Genomic DNA, 27,778 nt, shown 5'->3' with positions numbered 1-27,778 from the left:
ATAGAGGGTTTGCACTGACGCCATGTTCCCACTGGAACACGCCCCCTTTAGTCGGGCTGAGTGGCAAAACAGTCACCAACCTGGTTGCATTCATTAGAGAAAACAGCCAAACCGGGAATGAAACAAGCCATTATCTGCTCAAGTCAAAGGCAGCTGGATCTGACAGCGATCCATCCAAATTACTAAAAAATATGTGGTCTATGGAGGTTTAAATCTCTAAAGCCTCATATCTCAGGGAACAAAGTCAGGTGAATTGTCCTAAGGAGACTCCCACAGTGAGCTCCCACATGTTTTGGTGCCTGGATTCCAGTTGTTTCTGCGAATTGCAGCAATCAATTACTTTCTCTTCTCTTCTGGAAAAGGAAAGCTCTGAATTGCTGCTGAATCTGTTTGTACAGTCATTTTTGTGTTGTAATGCTGCCAATCACTCTGTCTTTTTGCCACTCAGTGACTCGTGCATACCCTCTATTATCTGTGAATACTGATCATATCTGACAGAGATTTCTCCTGATGAAGTGCCTTTTTATCATAACATTTACCAATCACAAGTAAGACTCCTGTAAAATAGCACTACTTTCACAGTGAAGCACAAGGCCACAAAGTGGGCTTAGTTGTAGCACAGTGTTTTCAACCAAGCCTCCCCAGAGAAACAATCACAGAAGTCAATAACTTCCTTATAAATTGACAGGTTTTATCCACTGAAACATCCACAAATTAATACTATAGATGTCACACAAATACAATTTACAATGCTGGAATTGTTTGATATATTTAGTGGTTAATCATATTTTTTGAGACACAGATATTTTATGTAAGTGTGGGCAAACTATAAATATCTAAATACATTTTCGCAACACACAATATTTATTGCAATATTTTGACACACAGGCACAATGCACCAGTAGCAGCAGATTTTCGACACTGCTATTCAAATAATTAGTTAATAATTAGTATTTATTGTAATATATATATATTTTCTTAATTCTGCACTTTGTCCAGTTATCCAGCACTAATTACACTCTTTATAATGAAACGTGCAGTTTGTCAGTGTTGTATAAGCACTGATTATATTAATAATGTGCTCAGTTAAAGTATGTCCTTAATTACAATGACAGAATTTATTAGAAGAGTCATATTGCCAAACTCTATTTTTATGTATTTAGCTACTGTTACAACTACCCTCTCTATTTTTACAGTGAACTTTGCCCCTATGGTAACATTGCACATTTGTTTAGTGCTGAACTGTTCATAAACGGAGATACACAGGTCACCCGTATAGTATAAAGTATGTATCCTCAAATACATTGAAATTAGCTCTCCTCCAGGGCCCAGAACCTATTTGATGTATGTATAAAGACAGACAAATATTGGTAAGTTTTAATAGAGTATTCTTTTTTAAAATGATACCAACTGTATCTGTATCTCGTCGCTGCCACGCAAAAACAATGTATCTCCAAAACGGCAACTTTACAGAAGCAAAAAACCTTTTTACCTTTCAATGGAAACATTTTTTTCATTTTCAGTGAATCATTTTGGAGCATTTCTATTGGACCAGTCCTCATGGTTTTTTACTCAATGTAAAAAACTAAAATTCAAATCATGTCAGAAAGTGACAATTACAACATATTTAAAGGAAACTCCTTAGTAAATACATGAAGTAACCATTTAATTGAGCATTTCTGTCAGTTAGCTCCACTCACTCCCTTTCATTGACGACTCTCTCTTGCATGTACCCTCTAGCAATGTGCAGTCATGTTGTTGGTGTTAGTGGGATTTTGGAGGTGAGCATTCTCCCCCTAAACTGGCTCTGCTCAGACCTGCTCAGAGTCTCACCTCACCCTCTTTTCGACAGCCGAGGCGGTTGCGTGTACCCCATCAATCGAGAAGAAGCGGTCAGGTTACTGCGCTCCACTAGGATGGCCCGGGCCTATTCTGAAGGAGCCTACAATGACATGGAGAGGTACCCACCCTGAAGACTCTTTTTGTCTCGGCCATTTCGTTGTTCCGTCCCCAGTTTGCCACCAGCGTTTCTTTGTAATTGGCTACACTGGATGGCGACATGCTTTGACTAGCATGTCGGCTCACATCCAGCGCCGCCTCTGCTCCTTCAGGAGCGGGTCTCTACTTTCTAGCCAAAATCAGTAGCTGGGCTGCTGTTTTTTGCTGCCAGTTGTGTGTATGGTTGGATTGTTTTTCTGTCCCCAGCTTGCGTTCAGAAAGTTGTATGGTAAATGTTGTCTATGTGCAGTGGCGTAACTACGGGCAGTGCAGGGCGGGGGGGGTAGGTCTTCACGGTAGGTCTTGTAGCACAGACGAGCTGTGGGAACTGGACCATCTATGTTGCCACATAAACGCCTATACAACTAATGGATAGCTTATTTGGATAACTTATAATATACAAAATTAGGCACCTGTGAAAATTAGAACAGAAGGACAGAATTAGAGCTCCTTATCTGGGCAGTATGTGTTTATTTACTCAGTAAAACAATAATGAGTTTTAGAATAAATATTAATAACATTCCTATAAAAAGTCATCATTTTACATCACTGTGTTCAGTTAAACACCTCCAAAGCTCTCCACATGGGAGCCTACTGTTATTTATAGTCATCATCTGTTGTATAGTTGATTTCTGAGCCAGGAAGAAGAGTCAGGTGACTAGATAACTAGGAAGAAGTTTATTCTGGGATTATTCATTATCAGCGTCCCATCTCAGTCTGAAGACACCAGGTCGTACCCAGATCTTTATAGGCAGTTTCCACCCAATGGCAAGGAGGGCTGTATACAAATGTGAGTATTTTTAAACTGTTGGTCATCATTTTGACCTGTAGGTCATGGGAATATCTTAATAATTAGTTAATAATTAGTATTTAATACTAATAACCATCACTAATTACACTCTTTGTAATAAAACATGCAGTTTATCAGTGTTGTTTAAGCACTGATGATATTAATAATATGCTCAGTAAAAGCATGTCCTTAATCCCAATGACAGAATTTATTAGAAGACAATAAAATAGTCATATTGCCAAACTCTGTTTTTATATATTTAGCTACTGTCACAACTATCCTCTCTATTTCTTACAGTGAACTATGGCCCTAAGTTGTAACATTGCTCACACTTTGTTTAGTGCTGAACTGTTCATAAACGGTTGATTCTGGAAACTTTTACGTGGTCCATTTATGTGGCACATTCTGGTGGCAGATATCTTTACCTGGCACCAGAATGTCTACCAGACCATGATGTACTGAGCACACACCGCACAGACTCAAAGTTAAATTGTCAATTTGTAGGTAGAATATCCATGGCATCCAACTACTGGTTTGGTAAATAAGTGCTTGATGTTAAATCAGGTCCTGGCTGGAGACGACCAGGAGACACCGGGAACCAAAAAGCAAAACTTAACTAACCAGCTAAAGCTAAATCAGCCAGCATAACCAAAAGCCAGCTGCCTACCAAACAAAGCTTAACTAGTAAGCCAAGGCTAAAACCAGCTCAACTCAAGCTAACAAGCTACCAAACAAAGCCTAACTAGCGAGTTAGAGCTGAATTAACCACCAATTAACTACCAAGCAAGCTAAAGCAAAATCAGTCTGCAGAGCTAAAGACTAGCAAGTCATCAACCAAAACCTAACTAGCGAGCTAAAGCTTCATCAAGCATAACTAAAAACAAGCAAGTTATCTAACGTGTCTGTCTCTCTGCCAGTCGTTTGTGTATCCATCTGTTTGTCCGTCTGTTTGCTTGTTTGTTTGTTCATAATTTTGCTGATTGTTTAATATAACATTCTATGTTAGTATCATACAAGCAATTTAAGTGTTTTATACCATGTTTCCTGGGATTCTAACTTTCATGCGGCATCATTTCAGTGCGCAGAACCTTAAGCTGGGTATTCTAAATTTCTATTTAATGAAAGCCAATCAGCCATAACATTACATAGCATTAGCACCACTGACCAATGAAGTCAAAACAGTCATTATCTTTATCTACAGTGGCATCTGTCTAGGGGTTGGATTTATAAAGGACTATCTTATCTTATCTTATCTTATCTTATTAGGCAGCAACTGAACTTGAAGTTGAACTTGAAGGTGATGTGATGGCTAGATGACTGGGTCAGAACATCTCCAAAACATCAGACAGGTGTTGTGGAGTGTTCCTGGTATGCAGTGGTCAGTACCTACCCAAACAAATGATCCGGTGACAGGGTCATGAGCACCTAAGGGTAATTGATGTGATTCATGGGGGCCCCACCTCCCAACTTAATGTGAATCTAGACTTAAAGTATCTGCTGCTAACGTCTTGGTGCCAGATACCACAAGACACCTTCAGAGGTCTTGTGGAGCCTATACCTTAAATAGTGTTAGGCGCCAATGTTATGACTGCTTTTTAACAACCTCATACTGTAGTAATGTACACTGTAAGACATAATAGCCTCAATACGACCTGAGTAAACATTATTTTGGACCACATGCATTTGTTCTAAATTACGTGAAACCCTTGATTCACCTGGAGTTTCTGGCATTTTTCTTAGACTTCATAAACTGTTCACTGCTTTTTGTGATTTCAGCATTGCACAATCCTGAGTTGCCTCAATGATCAGCAGACGATAGCCTACTTTGTGCAGCCCTAGAGTGTTTCTCAGACAGGCCAGTGCAGCTTACCAAGGGCTCGTGCATGCTGAATGGACACTCTGGAGTATAGCCATCAAAACGTTCAGGACACGCTACGTCTTACACTCTCATCCTCTCGTTTTCTCTCTTTCTGTCTCTCTACTTCTATCTCTGCTCTCACCGCCATCTGGCTGTCAGTCAGAAACCTTGAGCGGAGCATTTTCTTTCGAGTGGAACTTGATGTGTCATCAGAAACGCAGGGCCACGGGTGAATTAAACTGTCAAAAACTGCTCGTCTTCTCTGAGTGGTGGCCCCACTTGCAGCAGCAGGATAGTATAGGGCTTGTCCTGAAGAGCTTGCTAAGACTGGAGTAAATATTACAACTCCTGTATTGTACAACTCTCAGATACAGTAACTTTCTAGTGGGGAATGTAAAGAAAGAAGTGATGCATATCGTAGCGTTGCTGTCATGGATTTTGTCAAGTACTATTGGTCTGTTCTTTTTGAAATTGTGACACAATGTGAAGCACAACTGCCCGAAAAACAGAGATGGGGGAAATGGAAATACAAAGTTTTTACATGACAGTAACGTTATGTAGATGTGAGCTGAGAAGGAAGAGTCAGGGATAGCGGTGTGAAGCCTTATGATTCATTAGACATCCTGCTGTTAACATTCCCTAGTTGAACGTGCCTCTCGACCCCATATCTAAGGCCATTTCTTTAATGTATTAGTCCAGGAGAAGGTTGTTAGTTGACCGCTCGGCAAGGGACCAGGTAAACGTGAATTCAGTCCAGGTTAGTGGTCATAATAATTGCCAATACTGCTTTCAATGGTACTTACTTACATACATGCATATATACATCTGTTCTCAGATTTTCACTGGATCCTCTGAATTACGAGGTCATTAACCAGTCGAAATATGAAATATGAAATACATGCAAGCTGACCCTGCACAAAAATTCACTGATAAGACAAACTACAGTAAACTACTGTACAAAACACTGTAATACCACAGCAAAATACAGTAACATGCAATATTCAATTGGAATTTTAATGGTTAATCAAACTGCTTAATCAATTAAACTGGATCTGAAACTGGATCTCTCACCATGTGGTTCAGATGGGAGAAAAAATTATGAATTAAATGAACAGAATGTCCTGATGAGGAGATTTTGCGAAGGTCATTGAAGTGTTTATGTATATAATTTATAGAATTTTACAAATAGAAACTTTTTTTATTATTATTATTATTGTTATTGTATTTTGCAGGGCATTACATCGTTATGTAATTATAATTTTTATATCACAAATACAATAAGTAAGTTTTAATACTTTTTGTAAATTATCATTTTTTTGTTTTTATGTATACATGTTTATGCATTTTAATCCCATTGCTTGTAATTTGTGCAAAAAGTTGTGAAAAGTACTGGATAATAGGATAACATAAGAAAAAAACCCTGTATCTAATCATTGGGGTTAGACAAAGGGACAAGCTTATTTACTTCACCCCTTTTGTAACTTCCCTTGACACACATTACCTCAGAGGTTTTTTACAGGAGTCAGCAGGTATGCACGTCCCCTCACCAGTATTTTAAGGAGTTAAGCTCACACCTCCAGAAAGCTCTTACATGCCTGAAGTATTTATGCATGTAATTTATGAAATTTTACAGATAGAAACACATCAAACACAAATTGATTATTTTTTCATTAACAAAACTTGTAATCACAGTATTTTGCAGAACATGACATCATTATGTAATGTATTTATTTATTAAAGCAATTATGAGAAATATGTTTTAATTGAGGTTTTTGTAAATAAAGTTGTTTTTTCAAGTTAGTTTTGGGGGATTTTCATCCCATTGCTTGTAATTCATGCAAAAAGTTATCGAAGATGCAGCTTTTATAAGTTCTGATCTAGTCTACACTACTCTAGGTGTACTTTTTAACCTCTTACATTGCACTGCTGAAATGTTTGACGGGAGTGGAGATTCACCTTTTTTCGATTCACCACTGACGAAGGACAAGTGCTCCTGTTTCCCTTTAGACAGAAATTTGTGTGGAATTTATCTGCGATCCATCTCTAGATGTCTTAGAGCTAACAGATGGGCGAGCTGCTGCTGGACAACTTTTCATACACTTTAAATCCACCTTCTCTCCGTATGTCAGTTCCAACCTTCACTGGTGTGTTTCACTGTGATGTTTATATAGTAGTTTACATTGCTGTGTTCTTAAATGTGAACCAATGAAGCCTTTTTGTTCTTTATCTACCTCACCTATTCGGTTATGGTAGTGTTTTGTGTTTGTGTATCACCTGTGTGTTTTACAGTTTCTTTTTCACAGTGTTAAGCTCTTGTAACATTGATGTCACGTTTCTCAGCTACACGGAGCAATGGAAGCAATCAGTGCCAAATTGTGCTGAAAAATGAACAGTGTTTGTGAAATGGTGGAAAATTTAAACGCATGCACTTTACACTGATCACTAAATGATGTAAATGTAATATAATGGAATATTTCATTGAAGACATGTATAAGATGTAGACAGCCATTCAGAGTGGTTTGATGTAAAATATGCCGTAGTAGAGAAAAGTACTGACTCAGTTGAGGCAGTCTGCATTTGCAGAGAAGCTTTAAATGGGCTGATAGAACAGCAGGCAGGGGTCGACATACAGGCAGGGATGAAACTACACAGGATAAAATGACAAAGAAATCCTGCGTATAACTATTGGGGTTAGACAAAGGGCCAAGCCCATTCACTTCACCCCTTTTGTAACTTCCCTTGACCCACATTACCTCAGAGGTTCTCCACAAGAGTCATCAAGCTCACACCTCCAGAAGGCTCAACAGTGAGGTCTGGTGTGCCAGATCCACCATCCTACAAGCTCAGACCCACTAACCTCATAACCATAGAATCACACCAGCCGTATAATTGAAATACCCCATAACCAGAGCTCAGCCACACGACTTTCTATGTGTAGGGGACCTCAGATTGGAACCTGAAAGTGCACTTGTCTACCAGAGCGACCACACTCACGACTGAACTTACAGGAAATTCACCGAAACATGGTGTAGATAAGGTGATGAATAGACCAATAGAAACGCTCCGCAATGACTTGGAATAATATTTTTCCATTGACTTTCACTGAAAGCAAAAAAGGTTTCTTCCTCCTTCTGTAAAATTGCAATTTTGGAGAGTTTTTGTCCAACAGAGACAAAGTTGAGGTGGCTGCAGCTGTGTGAGATGATTGTGGGGTGGAGCCAGGGTGGAGCTGGGAGAGAAGTGGCCTCATCCATCCAATCCCAGATGGATGAGGCCAAATGGATGCATTGGAAGTATTTAGTTAGTCTAAAAGCTACATCACAGAAGGTTATTCAATACAAACACACTGCCAGATGCTTGAGACCCTGTTTTACAGTAATAAAGACAAAAGATTTTGGCCTAGAACATATTTTTATTCTGCATGCAGGTTGTGGTAAGGCAAAGTCAGATTTACTATTTTACCATTACCATAAACATTGCATATAAAACTTGGTGGTGTTTTGATAGTACATAAATGTCCATTTTAGTGTTGTAGACATCACTACCATTATATAGAAAATCTCCGTTTATTTCTGTACAATGAAATGTTTCACAGCAAACCACTCTGAATGACTTTCTTTACTTCTGTAAACTCCCTTTAACATGACTACTGTTTAAGCTTGTGGGGACGCTTAGTGTGGTTTTACTTGAATAATGCTGCCTAGCTCGTATTAGCCTTGCCTCATGGTTTACAGTGTCACTGTTCTAACTAAGCGTGTGTTAAAAGAATGCTCCAGTTTTTCAGCCTGTGTGTCTGTATTGTTTGGTTGATAAGCATAACTGCTAATGTTGACGCTTTATCTGCTGTACTCAGAAAAGAACCCACTGACTTGCTATACACTTACAATAGAAGCATATTCAAAGCTGAATTCAGCAGCTGGCTTTTATTATAAGTGATTGACAGGCAGAAAACCGCTAATGCATTCCTTCAATAGGCTACCATGGGTACACTTGAGGGCGCTTGAGCTTATCCAGTACCTAACTGCCCAGAAATTCAAGCCCAGAAATCCATAGTGTGGAACTCTTTAATATAGCTTTAATACTTTCTTGCACCATCTTATAAAGGCGAGAGCTCACACCTCTTTAATGCTGCCTCCACCTCCTAAACCTCTGCTTACAATGAGCTCCAACCAACCTGTTTCCCCTTCCTCCATGACGTTCTTTCAGGAATTACGGTGCTCCGGACAGGCACGAATTTCACCACAGGTCCCGTTCGGCTGACCAGAGGCCCGCTATGGAACGGCCCATGTACACCCGCTCCCGCTCCACAGAGCGGCCCCCGGACGGCCACCACATGAGATCGTCCATGCCCTCCCTGCCGTCCGGACACTCTGCGCCACCCTCCCCTGCCTTAACGAGGTGACCCAGACCAGAGCAGCCGATTCCACCTGCTCGGCAGCCCCGACTAATCGATGACCACTCACCATCTCTCCCCTCCCCTCCTTCCCTCCTCCAACCCCAGTCAACCAGTCCAAAGCCACACCCTTTTTTTCTGTTCTGCAGCAGTGCATTTCCCTTTTTTTGCAGCAGTGCTTTTACTTTTGCACCGGCCCAGTCACTCTACACCGTAGTGTCATTAGAAACTAACATTCTTCTCGTAGTTTCTACTGGTTTTGTTTTTCTGTTGTCGAACCACACCACTTATATTCAGGCTGAGTATAATGGTGTTGAGTCTCCATTGACTTTTCCTTTACTAACATGATCAAGTGTACGGTTCATTTTTGAAGTTCATTTTCTTCCTGTTTGTTTGTGTGCCGTGACTCATGCGTTTTATTCCCATAAAGAAGGATGAGGTTAAACGCACCTCTTTTCTTGCAGCAGCACAGTGGGAGATACACTTTGACGTGCCAAAAACAGCATAAATGTTTTTTGTATTGACAGTATTGAGCAATTGCACATAACCTTATCGTAATTCTGCTCACATGCTCTTTCTTCTTAATGCAGTATACAATGCAGAAAGAGTTTTGAAAATGTTTGAAAATGCAAAATGTCATTTTACAAACTTTACAAACACTAAAGTAAATGAGTTTTAATGAGTTCAAATTTGAACACTCTGATACTGTGACTTCATGGGTAATGCCCAATTCAGTTAACCCCTTAACACAGAAAGGCTTATTACACTCTAAGGGATATTAGTCAGTAACTGCAGGGATTTCTGACTCAGACTGATCGGGTTTGTAGTTTGTAGTAACACTTTCGGCCCACTTTTGGCAGTCCATAGGTTTTTTATGGGGTTAAGGCAGTTTGTACAGTAATTTAGTTCACCCCTTTTATTTTTAAGGCATTTACCAATTAGGTATTGACCACTAAGAATAAAATTAGAATTAACAGCTGCATCGTCAGGAGGTACAGTACTGTGCAAATGTTTTAGGCATGTGTTTTTTTTGCAGTACTATTATTTTGGGTATTATTAAATACACTGCAAGAAAATGTATATTCTAGAAGGTGAACTCCTCTTAAATCTAGTCTAAATATTTGGTATATTTTAAATATATGATATTTTAAATATTTACCTGTGACAGGATGAAAAAGCTCCTTATCTGTGCAGGATTCTGGCGACATCCAGGAGAACTCTGGACCCAAGCTTTGTTTTTTATACTAGCTCACAAGATCTCAACTACTTTCTTCAAAATGAGAAATTCTTGTTCCTTTTCACTGGATTTTCCCTGCATCTGTTTTAATGGGATGTGTTTTTTTTACAAGCAGAAACGCATGTGCCTAAAACATCTGCCCAGTACTGTACATTCTGAAAATAGTTCATAATTTTTAAACGTAATATGTCCTATATTCATTACCAGTGTTTTCTAAACTCAGTCCTAAGAGACTCATAGATGATCCGCACTTTTCACTTCTTAACCTGAACCCTCCAGACGGCTTAACAGTGAGGTCGGCTCAGACCCACTAACCACATAACTGTAGAACCACATCAGCTCCACTAGTTTCATTAATGCATGCGTTCCAGACCCACCCACCTCCAAGCATACCCACCAACCTCATAACTGAAGAACTGCATTGGCCGTCGTTCATCATTTTGAAGCACAATATCTCATTTATTCTTTACCAGTGGTTTTCAAACTCTGTCCTACGCGACTCATAGAAGATCCACGTTTTTTTCTTTGTCTTGTATTTTTTGCATATTGGCCTGAAACACAAATCTGGGTCATCTAGGGGTCCTTGAGGATCGGTTTGAGGAGCACTGTTCTATGCTATACATTTTTAAATGCTAGGCATCTCATAGACCTCATAGTAACTCATTTACATACTCAGTAAGTGACCCAGATTCTCCACAAGAGGGCGCTATTCAAAATAAATAGTATTGAATAGCTCAAATTGCAAATGTAGGTGACCCTTTCAATATTAGGCAAGCTTTCCTGCATCATAAACATTTTAACTCTGGACCTTGACTGCGTTTAATTACAGATTTATTCTGTTGTTATGACTCTTACAGGCAAACTCACACTCACTGCTGATATATGGAGTTTTTAACTATTTTTGACATGGCAACCTTAGACTCCACAGTACTATATGTACATGCATTGTTAGTATGCATCTAATACACATAGTAAACAATGGCTACGTGGTGCAGGTTTGTAACTAGGAACATCATATTGTCTGTGCTCCTATCCTTTCGATGCAGGTAGATAAGGACGCTCAACAAATATCTGCCATTTTCCCTCCCTGTTTTGTTAAAAGGGTTGCCAATACAAAGCATGTAGTTTTGTTTCGGTTGGTTCTGCCTTTACACCCTCTTAGCATCCAAAGGCTGTGCATGGTCTTTTTTTTATATATGTGAGCCAGCATATATACAAAAGATTGCTGCAATCATTTTTGTTCACAGACACTTTTCAGCCCCATCATTTTCCTCATAGATCAGATCCTGATCTTCTCATATGTACTCGGCAGTGTTTAAGAGTAAGAGATGTTGAGGTACAATAATTCTTCTTCCAGTTTCTAAGTACAGTACTGTGCAGAGGTCAGAGATCAGCCTTTATTTCTCGCATTTACAAAATCAGAAAACATACACTGATCAGCCATAACATTAACATTGCCATAGCATTGCCTAATATTGCGCAGGCATCCCTCGTGCCGCTAAAACAGCTCTGACCCATCGAGGACATGAATTTCACAAGACCTCTAAAGGTGTCCTGTGGTATCTGGCACCAAGGTGTTAGCTGCAGCTTTTTATAGTCCTGTAGGTTGTAAGGTGGTGCCATGAATCGCAGTAGTTGTTGCCAGTTCCTTGGAACTGTTTTGATAGGTACTGATGTTTATAATGTTATGAAAGAACTTGGGATTTAAATAGATGCAATGGTGATCTCTGGCTGCACAGTCTCTTTACAGTACTATTATTTCGAGCATTATTAAATACACTACAAATAAAGTATTTTAGCAAGCAGAATCCTCTTAAATTTAATCTAAATGTTTGATATTTCTCATTTTTAGTCTCAGTAGTGTATCTACTGAAAGTGTCTTGTATTATTGTATATTTGTATTGTATATTTTGTTTGTTTCAAACAGTATTTTATGATAAAAACCTATTACCTATAAATCTATTTTTTTTATGTTTATTGGATTAAGCAAAATTATCTTCCAAATGTTCTTAATTTTTTTAGTAGATAAAATAACTAATAATTACTACTAATAACTAATAATTAAACACGTAAAAATGAATTAAATAATATTTCTATTATAAATATATCAAAAATAATAAATAGTAGCTATTTAGACTACAATTAAGAGCATTACACTTGCTAAGATGTAATGTTTTAAAGCATAATAATATTTTGAGTATTTACAATTATGTTCAAATAAAGTTTACTGCATTTCTTGTTTTTATGAATTAAAATAAAAAAATGGTGTATTTACTCAGTTAGATGCCAATTAAAGGACGTTAGATAAAACTAAAAAAAAAAAGCTTTAGCAGCTTTGAAAGTCAGTAAAAGCAAAGCAATGCATTTGCTTAAAGGAAGCCTGTTCATTAATGTACTCTAGCAGAAACAGACCGTATCAGGTCTCAGACGGTTCTCTTTTGGTAGTATTGGGAAGTTGTAGTCTAGGTTTTTTCTATACTGGTTATTTTCAAGAACATAAAATAATGGAAAAGTTAAATTTCTTGAGTATTTTACAGCCATTTTTTTAATAAATCATTGCTACAGTACCAGAAGTAAAATATTTTGCATGTTTTTAATCCTGACATGGCAGAATGTGGGATAGTCTTATGTAATGTTAGCCAAAGGGCTAATTCATCAGAACTGATTTGTTATCCTAATGCTGTTAGCATTGCTAAAGGAATCTCCAGCTCATCCTTACAGGCTTCCAGCTGTAATGAGGTGCTGTCTGTGTGTGGCAGGGCGCACCCCCGCAGCGGATCGGTCCAAACCAGTCCCACCAGCACGCCCATGAACAGCAGAAGAGGGCGGCAGCTACCACAGCTGCCTCCAAAGGGGACGCTAGAGAGAAGTAAGTACTTTCCCATTTCTGCATTTCTGTCGTTCTGGAGATGGCGGTGGTCCTCGCTTTTAATTGGCTGTGGTGTGTTAGACGTTTTGAGAAGTGATTTCTGTGGTTACTGAATGTTGATCTTTGGGGAAAGCTGAATTAAAGCTCTTTTGTGTGCTGTTGACCATCAAATTTGTCTACCAGTTGGATACCTTGAATATTTATGTTGATTTTGGATTTTCTTGGGATTGTCTGGATGTTTTGTGGGATTTTTTTGAATACATTGCATTTCCACAGCATAGTTGTGAAACTCTCATTATGAAATCTCTTTCTAGTTGAACTAGCTAAGTGACTTTGACTAGGACTTGGGCTAGAATGTGATGAGCTCACGATTTTATCTTGGACTCATACTTAGGTGGTGCTGCGAAGAGGCCCACTGTTCTGTATAGAATCAGAATCAGATTTATTGGCCAAGTTCATTCACACACACAAGTAATTTGTTCTGGCTGTTAGTGACTCTCTAGTGTTAACAAACAGCTACTCTACATAAAATTTACAAACAATACATAATACACAGAGAACAATAGTATACACAGTATACAGAGACTTTACGAGGACATTTCCATACAGTGTGCTTTACAGTGTTATTCACAGAATAGCAGTATGCAGCACTATACATATTAAATATTGTGAATCCACAGCAGTGTAAACATAAAATGAGTAATGGTGCAGTAATGCAGTAACTGTAGGATAAGAGTGATGAGTTTATCAGAAGTATCTGTGGCCTGTAGCTGATGATGGTGATCAGCTGTTGAGGATGGTGATGGCCTGAGGGTAAAAACTGTTCTTGTGTCTGACAGTCTTAGTGGACATAGTTCTGTAGCGTTTGTGTTTTTTAGTGTTTTTTCTGCCCGTTTTCTGCCCGTTTTTAGTATAGCTATATAGACACTTTTGAAGCATAGACTTGCCGCAGTCATTATATTAACTGTTCTGTTTTAATAGTAAATGTGTATTGAACTCGTTCTTCGAATTGTTTTTTAAAAACTACTACTGTTTTGCTGGTGTATTTTGTAAATCGGGATACATTTCCAGCTTCTTAGATGTCCTGTAGTGTATTTAGGTCAAATACACTACAGTACAATAGCGTCAGGTTTCGTATATAAATACGTTGACAATAGTGACCCAGTTTGATTGACCGACTCGATTATTGGGCTTCTTTTAAGATTAAATATCACGTTTGTACAGTTGAAGTGCAATACACCTTTATTTTTAGAGTGTTTTTGTAGTGAACACACTGAATTCATGCTGCTCTAAAGCACACGCGGTAGCAGCTCATTTCTCTTGGTTATTTGGTGGCACATCACTCACAGTAATCATCAGAAACAAGACGTGGATTTATTATAATATAAACTCCAGATTAAGGTTACTGAGGTTATTGATATCTTAATAAATGATATACTGTTTTTTTGGTTCTCCTTTAAATAAAGTATAAAACATACAAATAAAGCCTGACACCCAAAGCTGCAGAATGAAGGGGAAATGTAAGGATAAATTGATCGATTATTTAACATATAATGACTAGACAAATTAACACCTAGGTACTCATAAGTTCTCATGTTACTTTTTAATATGTGTAAACACACTTATGAATTGATTGGCAGTGGGATAAGTAGCAGTTAGTACACTGATCATTTGTAAACAAGGTATGAATTAATGTCAGAGTAACATCAGTTAACAATGTCCTCAGTTATTAACTGCTAAATACTTGATCAGTTGCTAGGTAATAACTAATGAACAAAGAGTTTACTGATGTATTAATAGTGGGTAATCAATGCCTTAACAGCATAATGGATCATTTGTAGCCTTTAATGCAGAGAGTTGGCAATGTTCTTTTTAAGGAAACCATTTCCAATTTTCTTCACAATTTCATAACTGCCAATTCCCACCAATTAGCTGTGCTACCAGTGCTGGGAATATGAAGGCTAGGATGTGCTTTCTCCAAGATACATGAAGCCAGCCAGCTCCTTTTTTTTTTTTTGAATAGCTGCTAATGCAACAGTGTTGGCCAGCTCAACATGCTTGGAGGAGAACACTAACTGCCAGTTTTGTTATGTCAGCTAAGACAGAGTTAGCCAGTTATGATCTCTTAAACTCCATTGGAAATAAGTTCCACACTACAGTCATTTAGACCTCTTTATTGACTAATGTTCTGCCTCTCTGCTGCAGACCTGTAGCTAATCTCTGTTAAATAAAGGAAAAATGGGATAGAAGGTAATAGGCCTGGTATCTGATCCATTAAAATTCACCTGGATCAGCCCGACTGGGACATCCCTGATTGTGTCATCATGTTTCCCACCCTTAACTTACATTTGACTTATTTTACACATGCCGTTGTCTTTGACTTGACTGCTGGTGACTTAAGACTCAGCTTGGTCACGTCGCTGCAGTTACCCCATTTGTTCTGACTGTTTGAGTGTCGCTGGATACATTGGAGCCATGCATGGTCTGCTGTGTTGGCGTTGGCCAATGCATGAGCACCACTTTTCATGACCTCCCTCTGGTTCCCTCTCTCGTTTCTTTCCCAGAAGATGGCCGGGAAGAAGTTGAGCCATGTCCAGGTCTGTAGCCTGCTTGTGTGGGTTTAGCCTGTCAGATTTAGGTTCTGCTATGAGCTAAACCCATCTGCAATAGCCACGAGGCCTAACTTTGCACAGAGAATCAGTTTAACTCTAGCTTTAACTCTTTTTCCAAGACGAGTACTTGCTTGTTCACTTTACAGTACATTTATAGTATAATTAGCATGTAGCTTACAATAAGGAAAGACAGGAGTTATGGCTTCCAGCCATTATTAGAGCTGTTTAAGGGGCTATGGTGAAGGGGCTATTGCAGGCAGTCCATTGTGAATGTGCGTGATTGTGTGTAAGTGTAAGGTAGAACTGTGTCGCTTCATTATCTCATTCCCCTTTTTGGAGCTACAGCCATTTAACCACTGTGGTAAACCTGAATCTAAATACATACAGACATCGTGAGAAGGAAAGTATTGTTCCTGCAGCATTTTTCAATCTGATCTTTATCTGATTTACCTGTGTTGTGTTGGTTGATTTCTACGGACAATGACAGTTCCCTCAGTGCATGTACACTATATGTCCAAATTTTTGTGGACACCCCATCTAATGAATGCCTCCAGGTACTCTCTGGAGCAGATAACCTTGAACCTATTGGCACCATGCTGCCTAATGTCAGGCGTGCAGTGGCCTTGAGCTGTGGAGCAGTGGAACTGTGTTCTCGGGAATGATGGTTGGTGCTCCATCCAATACTTTTGGGATGCGCTGTGGAGTTGGGCATGATTTAGGGTGGTGATCATCCAATGTTCTTGTCACTGTTACAATCAAATCTTCATATCAGTGCTCCAAAATCTAGTTGAAAGCCTGTCCTGGACAGTAGAGGCAGTTACTCCAACAAAAGCAGGATATACTTTTTTATTGTTTGCCTTGATTTTGGAAGAAACAACAAATCAGCAGCTGTCCCAATACTTGTGTCCATACAGTGTATGTGGCCGAATTTTTTTTTACAGACAATTTTGACAGTTTCTCAGCTAATCTTTTGAAACTGGTTTATAGTAGAGGCTTATCAGACTCAACCACCATCCATTAGCTGCTATTATAATTGTGTTTGGAGCCAGTAAGTTCTGGGGAATTATGGATCCGTGGTAATCGACTGTAAAGTACAGTTCCAGCAGATGGAGATTGGATTGAAACATGCTGGAGTTGTCCATTAAATGCTTCTGTAAATGAGTTGGAAAATGGTGTTACCCTGTACAAAGGGATGCTCTCAGGGGAAATAAGTGCATCTATTTTTATTTTTTTTTTACTGCTGGTGTCAATAGGTTGTCTGTGTAATGTGGGCGTCAGTACGATCCGATTAGAATTCTCTTTGTGGCTCGTTATTGAAATGAGCTCTCTTGGGGCCATTCAGTGAATTTGCAGACCAGCGCCTAGGGCCAGTCCTTCCAAATTCTGTGTTCTGTACAGTAGAGGAAAATGACGATCTTGCATTTTTCAGAAAACAATTAGCTTTGTACCTATTGGAAAAGGCTGTGTTGCATGAGAACGTGAATGAGAGGCCGTGTGCTTGTGTATGAGAGAGCGAGAGAGAGAGAGAGCCTTAGGGGCTGTCAAATCCCTGAGAGAAAACCTTTCATCACTGTCAAGGCATGTGAGTGTTCAGCCAGCCAGCACTAGCAGCCTTGGTACTGTGTGTGTGTGTGTATGTGTGTGTGTGCTGGTACAGCACTGTCCATTCTTAGTCTGTACAGTGGATAGCATGTACTGCTGTTCTGTACACGGGTCACTGTCACAGTGTACGGACGAGAATGCTGTCTTTAAAGATGCTGAGAAGGAAGACAGTTTCTTCATAATTTTGCTTTCACGTAATTTAGAGCAATAATGAACACAAACTAGCGATAGAAAGCTAGCGTAGCATGTATTGCTAACTGTGATCATTCAGCCACCCTCTATAGACCTATCTAGGTCTTTTACGGAACTTCTGTGTGAAGAATTCTGAATCCTGTACTTGATGCATTGTGTGGAAACTGTGCCTGAGTGGCGTAGCAGGCTTGGATCTCCAGGAATGAAGGGTCAAGCCGAGCCATACTTGAAGCTCAGTTCGACCCGCCATTCGTTAAGATCCATGGAAGACAAGCATCCAGGCTTTTTCTTACATTTACATTTACATTTAAGGCATTTAGCAGACGTTCTTCTCCAGAGTGACTTACAAAAGTGCTTTCCTATTTACCCAAGAAAAACCTCAGCTAGTTAGAAAAGGCTAAAAATTCAAAGATGCCTCTAAGTCTAGACACTACTAAACACAAGACAGTAAGGTGACCACTCTGCTATTCGCCCAAGTATTCTCGAAAGATGTGGGTCTTCAGTCTGCATTTGAAGACAGTGAGGGACTCTGCTGTTCGGACACCCAGGGGAAGCTCGTTCCACCATTTTGGTCCAGGACAGAAAAAAGCCTGGACGCTTGTCTTCCGTGGATTTTGAGGGATGGTGGGTCGAGCCGAGCCGTACTTGAAGCTCGAAGGGCTCTTGGTGCGGATCGGCTTTTGACCATGGCCATCAAGTACGGAGGGGCTGGCTGGTCCGTTCTGGGCTTTGTAGGCCAGCGTCAAGGTTTGGAATCTGATGCGGGCAGCAGCTACAGGAAGCCAGTGAAGAGAACGCAGCAGTGGAGTGACATGGCTGAACTTAGAAACATTGAAGACGACCCGTGCCGCTGCATTCTGGATAAGTTGCAGGGGCCTTTTCTTCTCTTTCCTGGCACCGAAGAGGTGGAACGAACTTCCCCTGGGTGTCTGAACGGCAGAGTCGCTCCCCGTCTTCAAACATCGACTGAAGTCCCACCTTTTCTGAGAGTACTTGGGCGCAGGGTAGTGTCGAGTATTGTGGTCTCCATACTGACTTTTGTGTTTAGTAGTGTCTAAACTTACAAACCAGCTAAAGGTATTTGGTCTGAGTAAACTGAGTAAACGTGCTGGATAAGAGCGTCTGCTAAATGTCTGAAATGTAAATGTAAGGTGGGAGTCTTAGACAGCAAAATGTCAGTGAAGCAGGTCTGATCAGCTGGTGTATATAGTGTCATATATTTCTGTTGTTTTTCTTTTTGTACTCAAACTTTTGCTGGATACTAACTGTAGTTAAGCTTGTTAAGCAGTTAAGCTTGTATCTATATCATAAACATCTTTTCATTTGATCAGTTATCACGTAACTGCCATGACCTCTCCATCTGTGCTATATACTTTCATCATAACCATTCATCACCCTTTGTTTCTGACCATTCCCCAGATGAAGAGGAGGAGGGGCCTTTTATATATTACTCCACCCCTGTACAGTCCTTTGATGCGGAAGCAGGTGTGCCCTCTTGAATCTCCGCCTACTTTTCTGTTGAACCCTTTAAACTCTAGACTTATTAGAGCTACTGATCCTAAGACCTTTACCACCTCTGCATCTTTTCTGCACACACTGTAAAACATCTAAGCTAATTTAATCTTCACTAGTCGTGGCACATGGTTTGGGGACCACACATGGCAGTACACACAGTTCACGCCCACACACACACATACCGGTATCCAGCACTCTGTGATTTTGTTGTAGGAGAAACATATGCACTCACACACACACACACTTTTAACATTCACACACTTGCTATTCTGGCATAGCATCTACTTTCTAGCAGCTTGCACTTCCTCCATCCCTCCATCTGTTTGTGTGTTCGTCCATATCCTTCTCATGACCAGGCTGTTTTTAAGAGTGTGTGTGTGTGTGTGTGTGTGTGTGTTTGTGTGGTACTTCTCTGCCTACTGTCCTGCTGCATGCTCAACTAACTCTCTGTGTCTGCATCAGCTTTTCCAGTTCAGTGCTGACATCTTCATATTTCCCCCTCTATTCACAAACTTGCCTTAACAACAAAGCCTAGCTCTGGACCGAACAGCAGTACTATCAGATTCGTCTGTCTCTGAAGCTGCACCTGAACTCCAGGCTTGCTGTTCAGTTATCCATCTTCAGTAACAGATAAAGACGTGACTGGCGTTTCTACACTGTACTGCAGTTGAGGGCTCTTTTTTTAATCATCCTGACTTAAATTAGCAGTAATTTTATTATTTATTGATTTATTTTATTTCTAAATTTTGTCTTTTCTTCTCAATTTGGATGGCCAATTACCCAAGCCATTCATATTCTCTGACACACGCCTTTGACAAGTGCACAGCCACCTAGCGCCTCTTTTTCCGAACTGACACCGAATCCAACAGATGCCAGTCTGCACTGTAGTGATGTGGGGAGAAGAGAAAGTGCCATCTACCCACCCTGGAGCTAGGAGAGCAAGGCCAATAGCAGCAGGACCGGGGTTCGAACTAGCAATCCTCTGGTCATAGTGACAGCAACCTTATTCTGCTGGACTACTCTGTGCCCCTTAACAGTATTTTTACATGAATTATGTTAAGGCAATGTTTACATGCTTTGAAGTACAGAATTGGCCAAGACTGAGCTTATTGACCGCTGAGGTCTTATTGACTGAAAAACAGGGAGAATTAACTTATGAATAAATGCATTTTATTTCTAAACTGTTAAAAAGAGACTGATGGTGAAACTGAAAACCTGTCATTACCATCACAACCAGTGATGTGTTGGTAATGATGTGTTGCGGTAATAAAAGTTTTTCAGAAAAGAAAACCCTAGGTCCTGGATTTCCTAACACTACTCAACAGTTAGTAGTTAAAGATGCTCTTTAAAACAGTATTACCACAGTGGTATGAATAGTAATGATGCTCAATGAATTCACTCCATGATCAGCAGGAGTACATGATTAAATGACATCAGAATCTCACTTTTCTCTCATGGATGACATGTGCTCTCCAGTCAGTCTCCGTTTCCATGGTTACAACATAAAGTGTTTAAAAATGTGTGACATGAAAGTGTTACCTTTAAATAGTTCCTTACAGAAACCACAGGCTGCTGTGGTAATGACAGTAATGCTGGGGACGATCATATATTGTTAAAATAAGCAGAAGTTGGACACATATAAATGTAAATAATACATTCTGTATCTTTGTTATTATAAGTCATTATAAGCAATCAGTTATTGTAAGAACATACACTACTTTTAATGAGTTGATCACTTTTTATTTTTTCATATTGGAGCAGGAATAGGTTTAACGTCTGGGTTGGGGATGAGGCCAGAGTAGTAAAATATTGATGTTTAAAACAAAAAATTCAAATCATGATTTTGGTGCAAATATTTTTTGGGCAGTGCAATAAATAATCAATTTAATACTAAAGCTATTTATTTAGTAATAAAGTATTTCTAATTTATGACCTAGAGCCATAAAGTTCCCCTAATTGAAGAATCACCCTTATTCAAATGTTGAATCTAGTTCAAATCCTGTGTGTACAGGGTTAATCTGTAAGCAGGAAATTTGCTTAAAGTCAAATCAAATCAAATCAAATCAAATTTTATTTGTCACATACATAGTAATACACAGTATAACTTGCAGTGAAATGCTAAAGTGTTTAAGTGCTTGTGTTTGTTCATTGTGTCCTGTTATTGCTCTGTGGACGAAAGACTATGAGGAAAGGCCTCAGGAGCATCCAGCCAATGGAAGGAAAGGCAAGTTTTGAATGAGGTGTGAACTTGCAGTGAATTTCTGACCTCTGCTCTCAAATTCTGAAAAAATCACTCAGGGCCTGACTGATACGTCGGTAAAATAAGATTGGTACATTGGTAAAATCTGCAAATAGTCAGTTCCCCCAGATTTATCTGTGAAAACCCTGCTGATGAAGCACCAGACGAACTGGCAGAATATATAAAAACAGTAAGAGCTAAATGAAACAAACATTCATTCCCATTAATGTTAACACTTTATTTAGAGAAGCATAAATTAGACGTTTATTAGAGGTGGGTCTTGACGTCTGTCTTCAGTAAAGCCTGATTGAGACATTTCTAAATGATATACTCACTATGCATTAATATTTATTCTTTGTTAGTACATAATTTGAGATCAGTTACATGACATTCACTAATAATTGTATTATTAGATGTAATAATACACAATAAGGACCTTGTTACCACCCTGTTATGCAGATTATTTAGTGCTGTTTCATCTGTAATTAGTGATGTGTAGAACCTGTAGCACCTGAGCCTCTTTTTAACAGCCAAACACTGATAAACTAAACTATTGAATAGAACATATACTGACATAAAGGTGATACCGTATTACCATGTTCCATGAATGGATACAGATGCAAATTGACTTATTAAATTTGTTAGTCTCTAATTAGTAATGAGTAGAACCTCGCTTTAAAATATTAAGCATGTCTTCATGCATTAGTCATTTATTAAACTCTTAAAAACACAATTAACTCAAACAAATCATTAAACAAATGAATCAAGTTAGAAAAGAAAAAAGAAATCAGTTAGAAATCTCAAAGGACTTTATTGAAGACCTGAATACACCTTTAATTAGTGTTACATAAAATAATAATAATTATTATTGGACCATATTAAAATATATATGGCAATATGATCAGTTATTAGCTTTAATATTTAGATTAAGTCACTGCAGTACAACAGAATTTAGTCTCCGCTGCAGGAAACACATAAACACTAGTGAATAGGGGCAGTGATCACACACACACACAGAGGATTGGAAGAGCCACCAAGGGCAACAGTTGAGTAATAGGTGGAGCACCTCTGCTGTGAATTACCCAACTCATTAGTATCCCTGTCACCTGTAATTCCCCTTTTACATGTAATGCTCTTTGACAGTGGGTGGGGGGGGGGTAAGGGCTGACACATGCCTCCCCTGCACATGCGCAACCAGCCACCATCACGGTTGGAGGAAAGCGCTGGGTACCCAGCTCTGTTGCATCTGCTAGCATCAGAAAGAGAGCCATCTACCCACCCAGAGAGAGCAAGCTCAATTGTGCTCTCTCAGGCTCCGGCTGCTGATGGCAAGCAGCATGACCCAGGATTCAAACCAGTGATCCATGGGCCATAGTGGCAGAGCCTTTGTCTGTATCCTGGACCTCTCAGAACCTCTGCAGTAAATGTTGAGGCAGGAGAAGCACTGTTCCTTCATTCCCCTAACCCCACTTTATGCTGATGCAAGGTATTCGAACCAGCAGCCTTCTGGTTCTAAGCCCACTTTAGGCCACGGATGCCCCCGCAGGAAGGTTTGGTTCCTTCAAATCAATATCAGTCACAAACCGTTCATACCGGTTGGGCCCTAGTGCATGTGTGTGTGTGCGTGACTCTGTGTGTTTGCTGTCATTTATAGCTCCCACATTTCTCTAACTCCCACTCTGCCTCTCATTATACTTTCTAGGCCAGTCTGTCCCTTTTTATTTTACCACATTCTGTTCTCTCTCTCTCTCTCTCTCTCTCTCTCTCTCTCTCTCTCTCTCTCTCTCTCTCACTCTGTCTCACACTTTACATTTCACTCACTCTCTCTCTCTCTTTTGCCTCTTTGTTTAAAATGGTTTGTCGTGTTCATGCACTGTGCTGTGAATAAGTAGGAGGATTCAGGCAGAATGTGTTAAATGGAAGTGATCGCAGTTCAGGATGAAGGCTCATCAGACTGTTGTCTCTGCAGTTAAGTGTCAGTCCATCTTGCGCACTGTCCCTTAATCCAACCTGCCAGTCCAGTGAAGTATGTACTTATTAGTGTGCAGCCCTGTACTCGCTCTTAAATGAGATTGAGCTCAGTTCTTCCCTCCGCTGACTTTCCCTAGACAAGCCCGTCAAACCCGTTCAAATAAGCAGCACAAATGAGAAGCCAGTTTTCTGACAGTTTTAGACCATTTTCATTCAGCTTCATTTTAAAGAAGAAAGGAGAAAGGAGAGTGTAATGAACTCAGAGGCATTACATCGGACGTCATGATTCCTACCTGTACCTTAATGAGTAAGGAAACTGACTATGTGGCTCTTACAACATTTGGCCAGTAGATGGCACAAAATCCTATCAGGAAGGAGATGTTCTCGGTGCTGAAATGGCCTAGATAGAAACATGCACATTTGCATTCAGGATGGCACAAATTCAAAAAAGGCTGTTTGATGTATTATTGGTGACCAGATCACTCAAATCACAACTGAACTGTCGCAGAATGTTGTGAGACCTTCATGTAATATTAATTACAAGTCCACTGACACAGTAACATAAATAAAACTGAATTTAATTGAAATTAATTACATTTTTTAAAAGCTCATCAGTTAGATTTGGGTGTCAGTCATACAATCTGCATCAGTCACAAAATTGCTGACTTTGAAAAACAACTCAGTGCATATGAAAGTCCAGTGGAGAAAAGTCTAGGACCCTGTTTACACCTGGTCATTTCATGTGACTAGTATCTGGATTGTATCCTGATAAGATTTTAACCACATGCATTTACACTCAAACTGAAATCCAACAGAATATGCAAATTCACACATTGCACGACAGTTATTACTGGTATTTGAGTTCTATTTGGATGGGTTTTGGTTGTCAAATGTGTCATGGAAAGACAGATACCTGTTCTCTGTCGTAACATGTGGCTTTTTGTGCATCTGGGTTTTTATGTGGCTTGATACTCAAGATGTATGAACTGACAAGGTGTAAACGAAGTTTAATTGAGGCAGGGTATGTGAGCAATCTCAGCATGATTTTCAGTATTAGTGTAAAATTGTACAGCTTCTTTGTGCACCAAAAAATCCACTGCACTTTAAATGTATATGGTCATGTGAAAAAATTAGGACACCCCATTAAATATGTACTTCTTTATTAAGATTACCACTGTTACTGATACTGATACCACTGTTTGATGTTCTTTCAAACTAAATGTATTGTAATTGCATCACCTTTCTGTCTGGGAGATCTTTGGATCTGAACATGGTGATCCCACTCACTTTAACAATCAAGAGCAAACCAAGCAAAATGTCTACGGAATCCTCTCATGTTCTAATCATCTGCACCTGACTCTAATTATAGACATTTAAGAAGTAATAAATAGGGGGTGTTCTAACTTTTTCTCACAAAAAATATACATTTCTATGAATTACATTTTATAAAAGATTTTCTTTAGTTATATGACCTCCATCTCTCAATATTGTTCAAATGAAGATCAAATGCCCAGATGTTTAAATAGGTTAAAGATATTAACAGCATCAGCAGCACTCCTACTGCTAGCTACAGATTGTAACTGTGACTATAGCTGAAGACTGTGTGATTACAGTGTTTTACGGTGCTTTACACCGCCAATCCACCCAACACTAGTGTTGAGTACAGTGGACAAGCAGCTTCCTGCTGCAAGTAGCATAGCAGACCGTATGTTTTTTTTTTCCACTGACCATGTCTACCGACCTGCATTGGTAGAAGTGACGTGGGAGGACCAGCGCCACATGCACAACGGTTCTGTTCCTGCTAATGGCCACCCCCCTCCGGCTCCACCAGGTTGGTCCGGCCCTGCTTTGCCACCCTCTGGCGTTCTGTTCTTTCTTCCACGCCAGACAGTGTGTTCTGTGTTCTTTCCTATCCATCTTTAAAACCCTCTGAAGTTTGTCTGCTCTCTGCTAGCCCTTTTTCTCAGCATGCGAAGAATAGAATGTGCGATAATGAAGTGGATGGTGTGAGCGCTGTTGATCAGAACTAGGAGAAAGTGTGATACAAAGAAAAAAAGAGGGATGCCTGGTTTGCAGCACTGCAGTGAGTAATTGGAATAAAAAAGGCACAGTACTGCAAAAGTAGGGCAGTACTGGTGTGAGAACTCTCAGTGGTTTGGCATTGTGAAGCTCTAATAAGAGCAGGAGTAATTGGAAATGAGATTGCTTTATTCAAAATCCAAGTGTGAACCTGGGACTAAGTCTAAAATTCTTATTAGCTGGGTGCTAAGCAAGGACCTTTATTGTCATTATACTTATACAGTACATCAAAATTCTCCTCTTCTTATATCGCAGCTAAGAAAGCCGGGGTCAGCCATACTATGGCTTTCCAGAGATGTGTTAAGTGCCTTGCTCTAGGGCCCATTCAGTTCTAGCTTAGCGTACATGAGTATTGAACCCACGGTTTTGTAACCAATACAATACAGTACAGCCAAATTCATCTCTTTACAGAGTGCAGGGTCAGCCATTCTACACTAAAAATAAAGGTGTTCTTCGAGTGATGCCATAGCAGAACCATTTTTGGTTCTATTATTTAAAAACATTTGCAATAGAGATGTGAGTGTGATGAACATTTAAATAGCTAAAGAACCATCAGAAACATCAAGTGATGGTACGTTATACCTCTAATCTAACCTAGACTGTACTCCACCCCTGTAGCAAACAGGGTTAAGTACTTTGCTTAAGAGCCTGACAGTGGCATCTTAGCAGACCTGGGTATCGAACCCACATCCTTGTGATCAATATCCCAGTACTGCTTTAGACAGATTTAGGACAGCAAAAGAAATACAACTGTCTAGAACTGAACAGATGCTGCTTAGAAACTTGCCTTTTTAATGACACCTGGACAAAAGCAAATGTGTCATTTGAAGCTTTGCCCAGATTTGAGAAACTGTGTGTTGGGGATTGGAGGGTTATTTAAGACTATATTTGAATTAACGAACAGCAGGACAATCTGAAAGATAGATGGAGTAAATGTCTACTTTCTGCAGTGCTTTGACAGCCTGTCAGTTGACTCAGTATTAACTGCTTTGCCATATGTCTGTTCAATTTGTTTGGCCGTGGCTGATTGGACCTTGTTCCTGCTCTTGCTGTTCGCGACAGAAAACAAATTGATTTCCAAATCAAAGTGTTCCTCTGGGCCTCACGATTTAGTTAGGTTTGCCTTAGCAGCACATCCGTCTTGTGAGGTTGGGAGAGGGGTGGTTTGCATGAAGCTTTTTAAATAATCCTGTCCTGTATGAGTGCTTATCTATAGAGGTTTGTCAGGCCTTGAGTTTAAATGTCCTCAGCGGTGGTGGGAATGTCCACCCCTCACAATTTGATTTGATTATGAGTTGTGCAATTATTAAACAGTTATTGGATCTCAGATAGATTAAGGTGCTGTCACTATGAATAGAGGGTCACTGGTTCAAATCCTGGTCATGCAGCCTAGCTATCAGCAGTCAAGGCCCCAAGAGGTGCTTTTTTGCATTGCTGAGCATCACTGGAGCGCATTGGTTGCCCAGCGATTTTGTTCTAGTGTAAGTACATGTTGGGTAATAAATGTGTGAAAATCACTGTGTGGTTCCACTTTTAGAATTTATAATGATCCATAATGAATTTACTTCCAATATCCTTTATATCTGTCCGATATCAAAACTTAAGGGTAAGTATCGCTGTGTCAGTAAGATATCTATGAGATGGTGCGCTGCTGTACCACAGCTCCAAAGTACGCAGAGCGAAAGCCCTGGTTCTCAATGACCTAATATGGTCGCAAATCCTTGGCAATAAGGCCTCCCTTTTTGGGTTGGCATCACTTGCTAAATGATCCTGGCACCTTCTGCATTAAAAGCTAATGTATAGAAACACTTTGGCTCTGGTTGGCAGCCTGTTTTTCACCAAAGTGCTTCTGTATGCTAGCTTTTAATGCAGAAGGTGTCAGGCAGATTTCTCGCTCATTCATCTTGTGTTCACACTTCCGACTTTCACCTTTTGTGTTCCATCAATGTTATATTATCCGTTAACCATGTAAAACATCTCCACATGATACATGTAAACACAGCCACCGCCTCTTTTCGAACTTGCCGGGCAGCTGACATGCTTGGAGGAAAGTGCCGGGTCCGCAGCTCTGGCACACCAGCTTACAGACGCCCGTGCCGGCCAAAATCGCTTAAGAGTGATGAGGGCAGAGAGCGCCATCTACCCACCCGAAAAGAGCACAGGCAGTTATGATCTCTCTGACTCCCGAACGCTGATGGCAAAGCAACATTGCTTGGGATTCGAAATTGTGAGCCCTGGGCCATAGTGGCTGTACATTAGACCGCTGAGTCATTCTGAGACCCATAGACAATAATTTTGACCTGTAATAGATAACAGACAGGACGATTTACCATGACTGGTATGGACACATTAACAACAGATGAAGTGGACATACAATAACTTATGTAAATGTAAGAAAAGCGGTACTCAGACCCAACAGGATA

The 27,778-nt window shown here is 39.8% G+C and overlaps 1 protein-coding gene across 33 annotated transcripts in view; it reads left to right on the top strand.

Annotated features, from left to right (window-relative positions):
• Nucleotides 1–27,778, top strand: part of rims2a (regulating synaptic membrane exocytosis 2a) — a 268,366-nt gene that overhangs the window by 165,886 nt on the left and 74,702 nt on the right. For 20 of the 33 annotated variants that reach the window (XM_072692313.1, XM_072692325.1, XM_072692312.1 and 17 more), the window contains 4 exons: nucleotides 1,853–1,960; nucleotides 8,853–9,044; nucleotides 13,036–13,145; nucleotides 15,710–15,742. In XM_072692313.1, the coding sequence (XP_072548414.1) occupies nucleotides 1,853–1,960; nucleotides 8,853–9,044; nucleotides 13,036–13,145; nucleotides 15,710–15,742 (443 nt within the window). The remainder of the gene's footprint in view (nucleotides 1–1,852; nucleotides 1,961–8,852; nucleotides 9,045–13,035; nucleotides 13,146–15,709; nucleotides 15,743–27,778) is intronic. The other 13 variants (XM_072692314.1, XM_072692308.1, XM_072692322.1 and 10 more) reach the window with 5 other exon arrangements.

The sequence above is a fragment of the Salminus brasiliensis genome, chromosome 1, assembly GCF_030463535.1.
Source record: "Salminus brasiliensis chromosome 1, fSalBra1.hap2, whole genome shotgun sequence".
In the NCBI taxonomy this organism is placed as follows: domain Eukaryota; kingdom Metazoa; phylum Chordata; class Actinopteri; order Characiformes; family Bryconidae; genus Salminus; species Salminus brasiliensis.
This window is presented reverse-complemented; position numbering and strand designations above follow the sequence as displayed.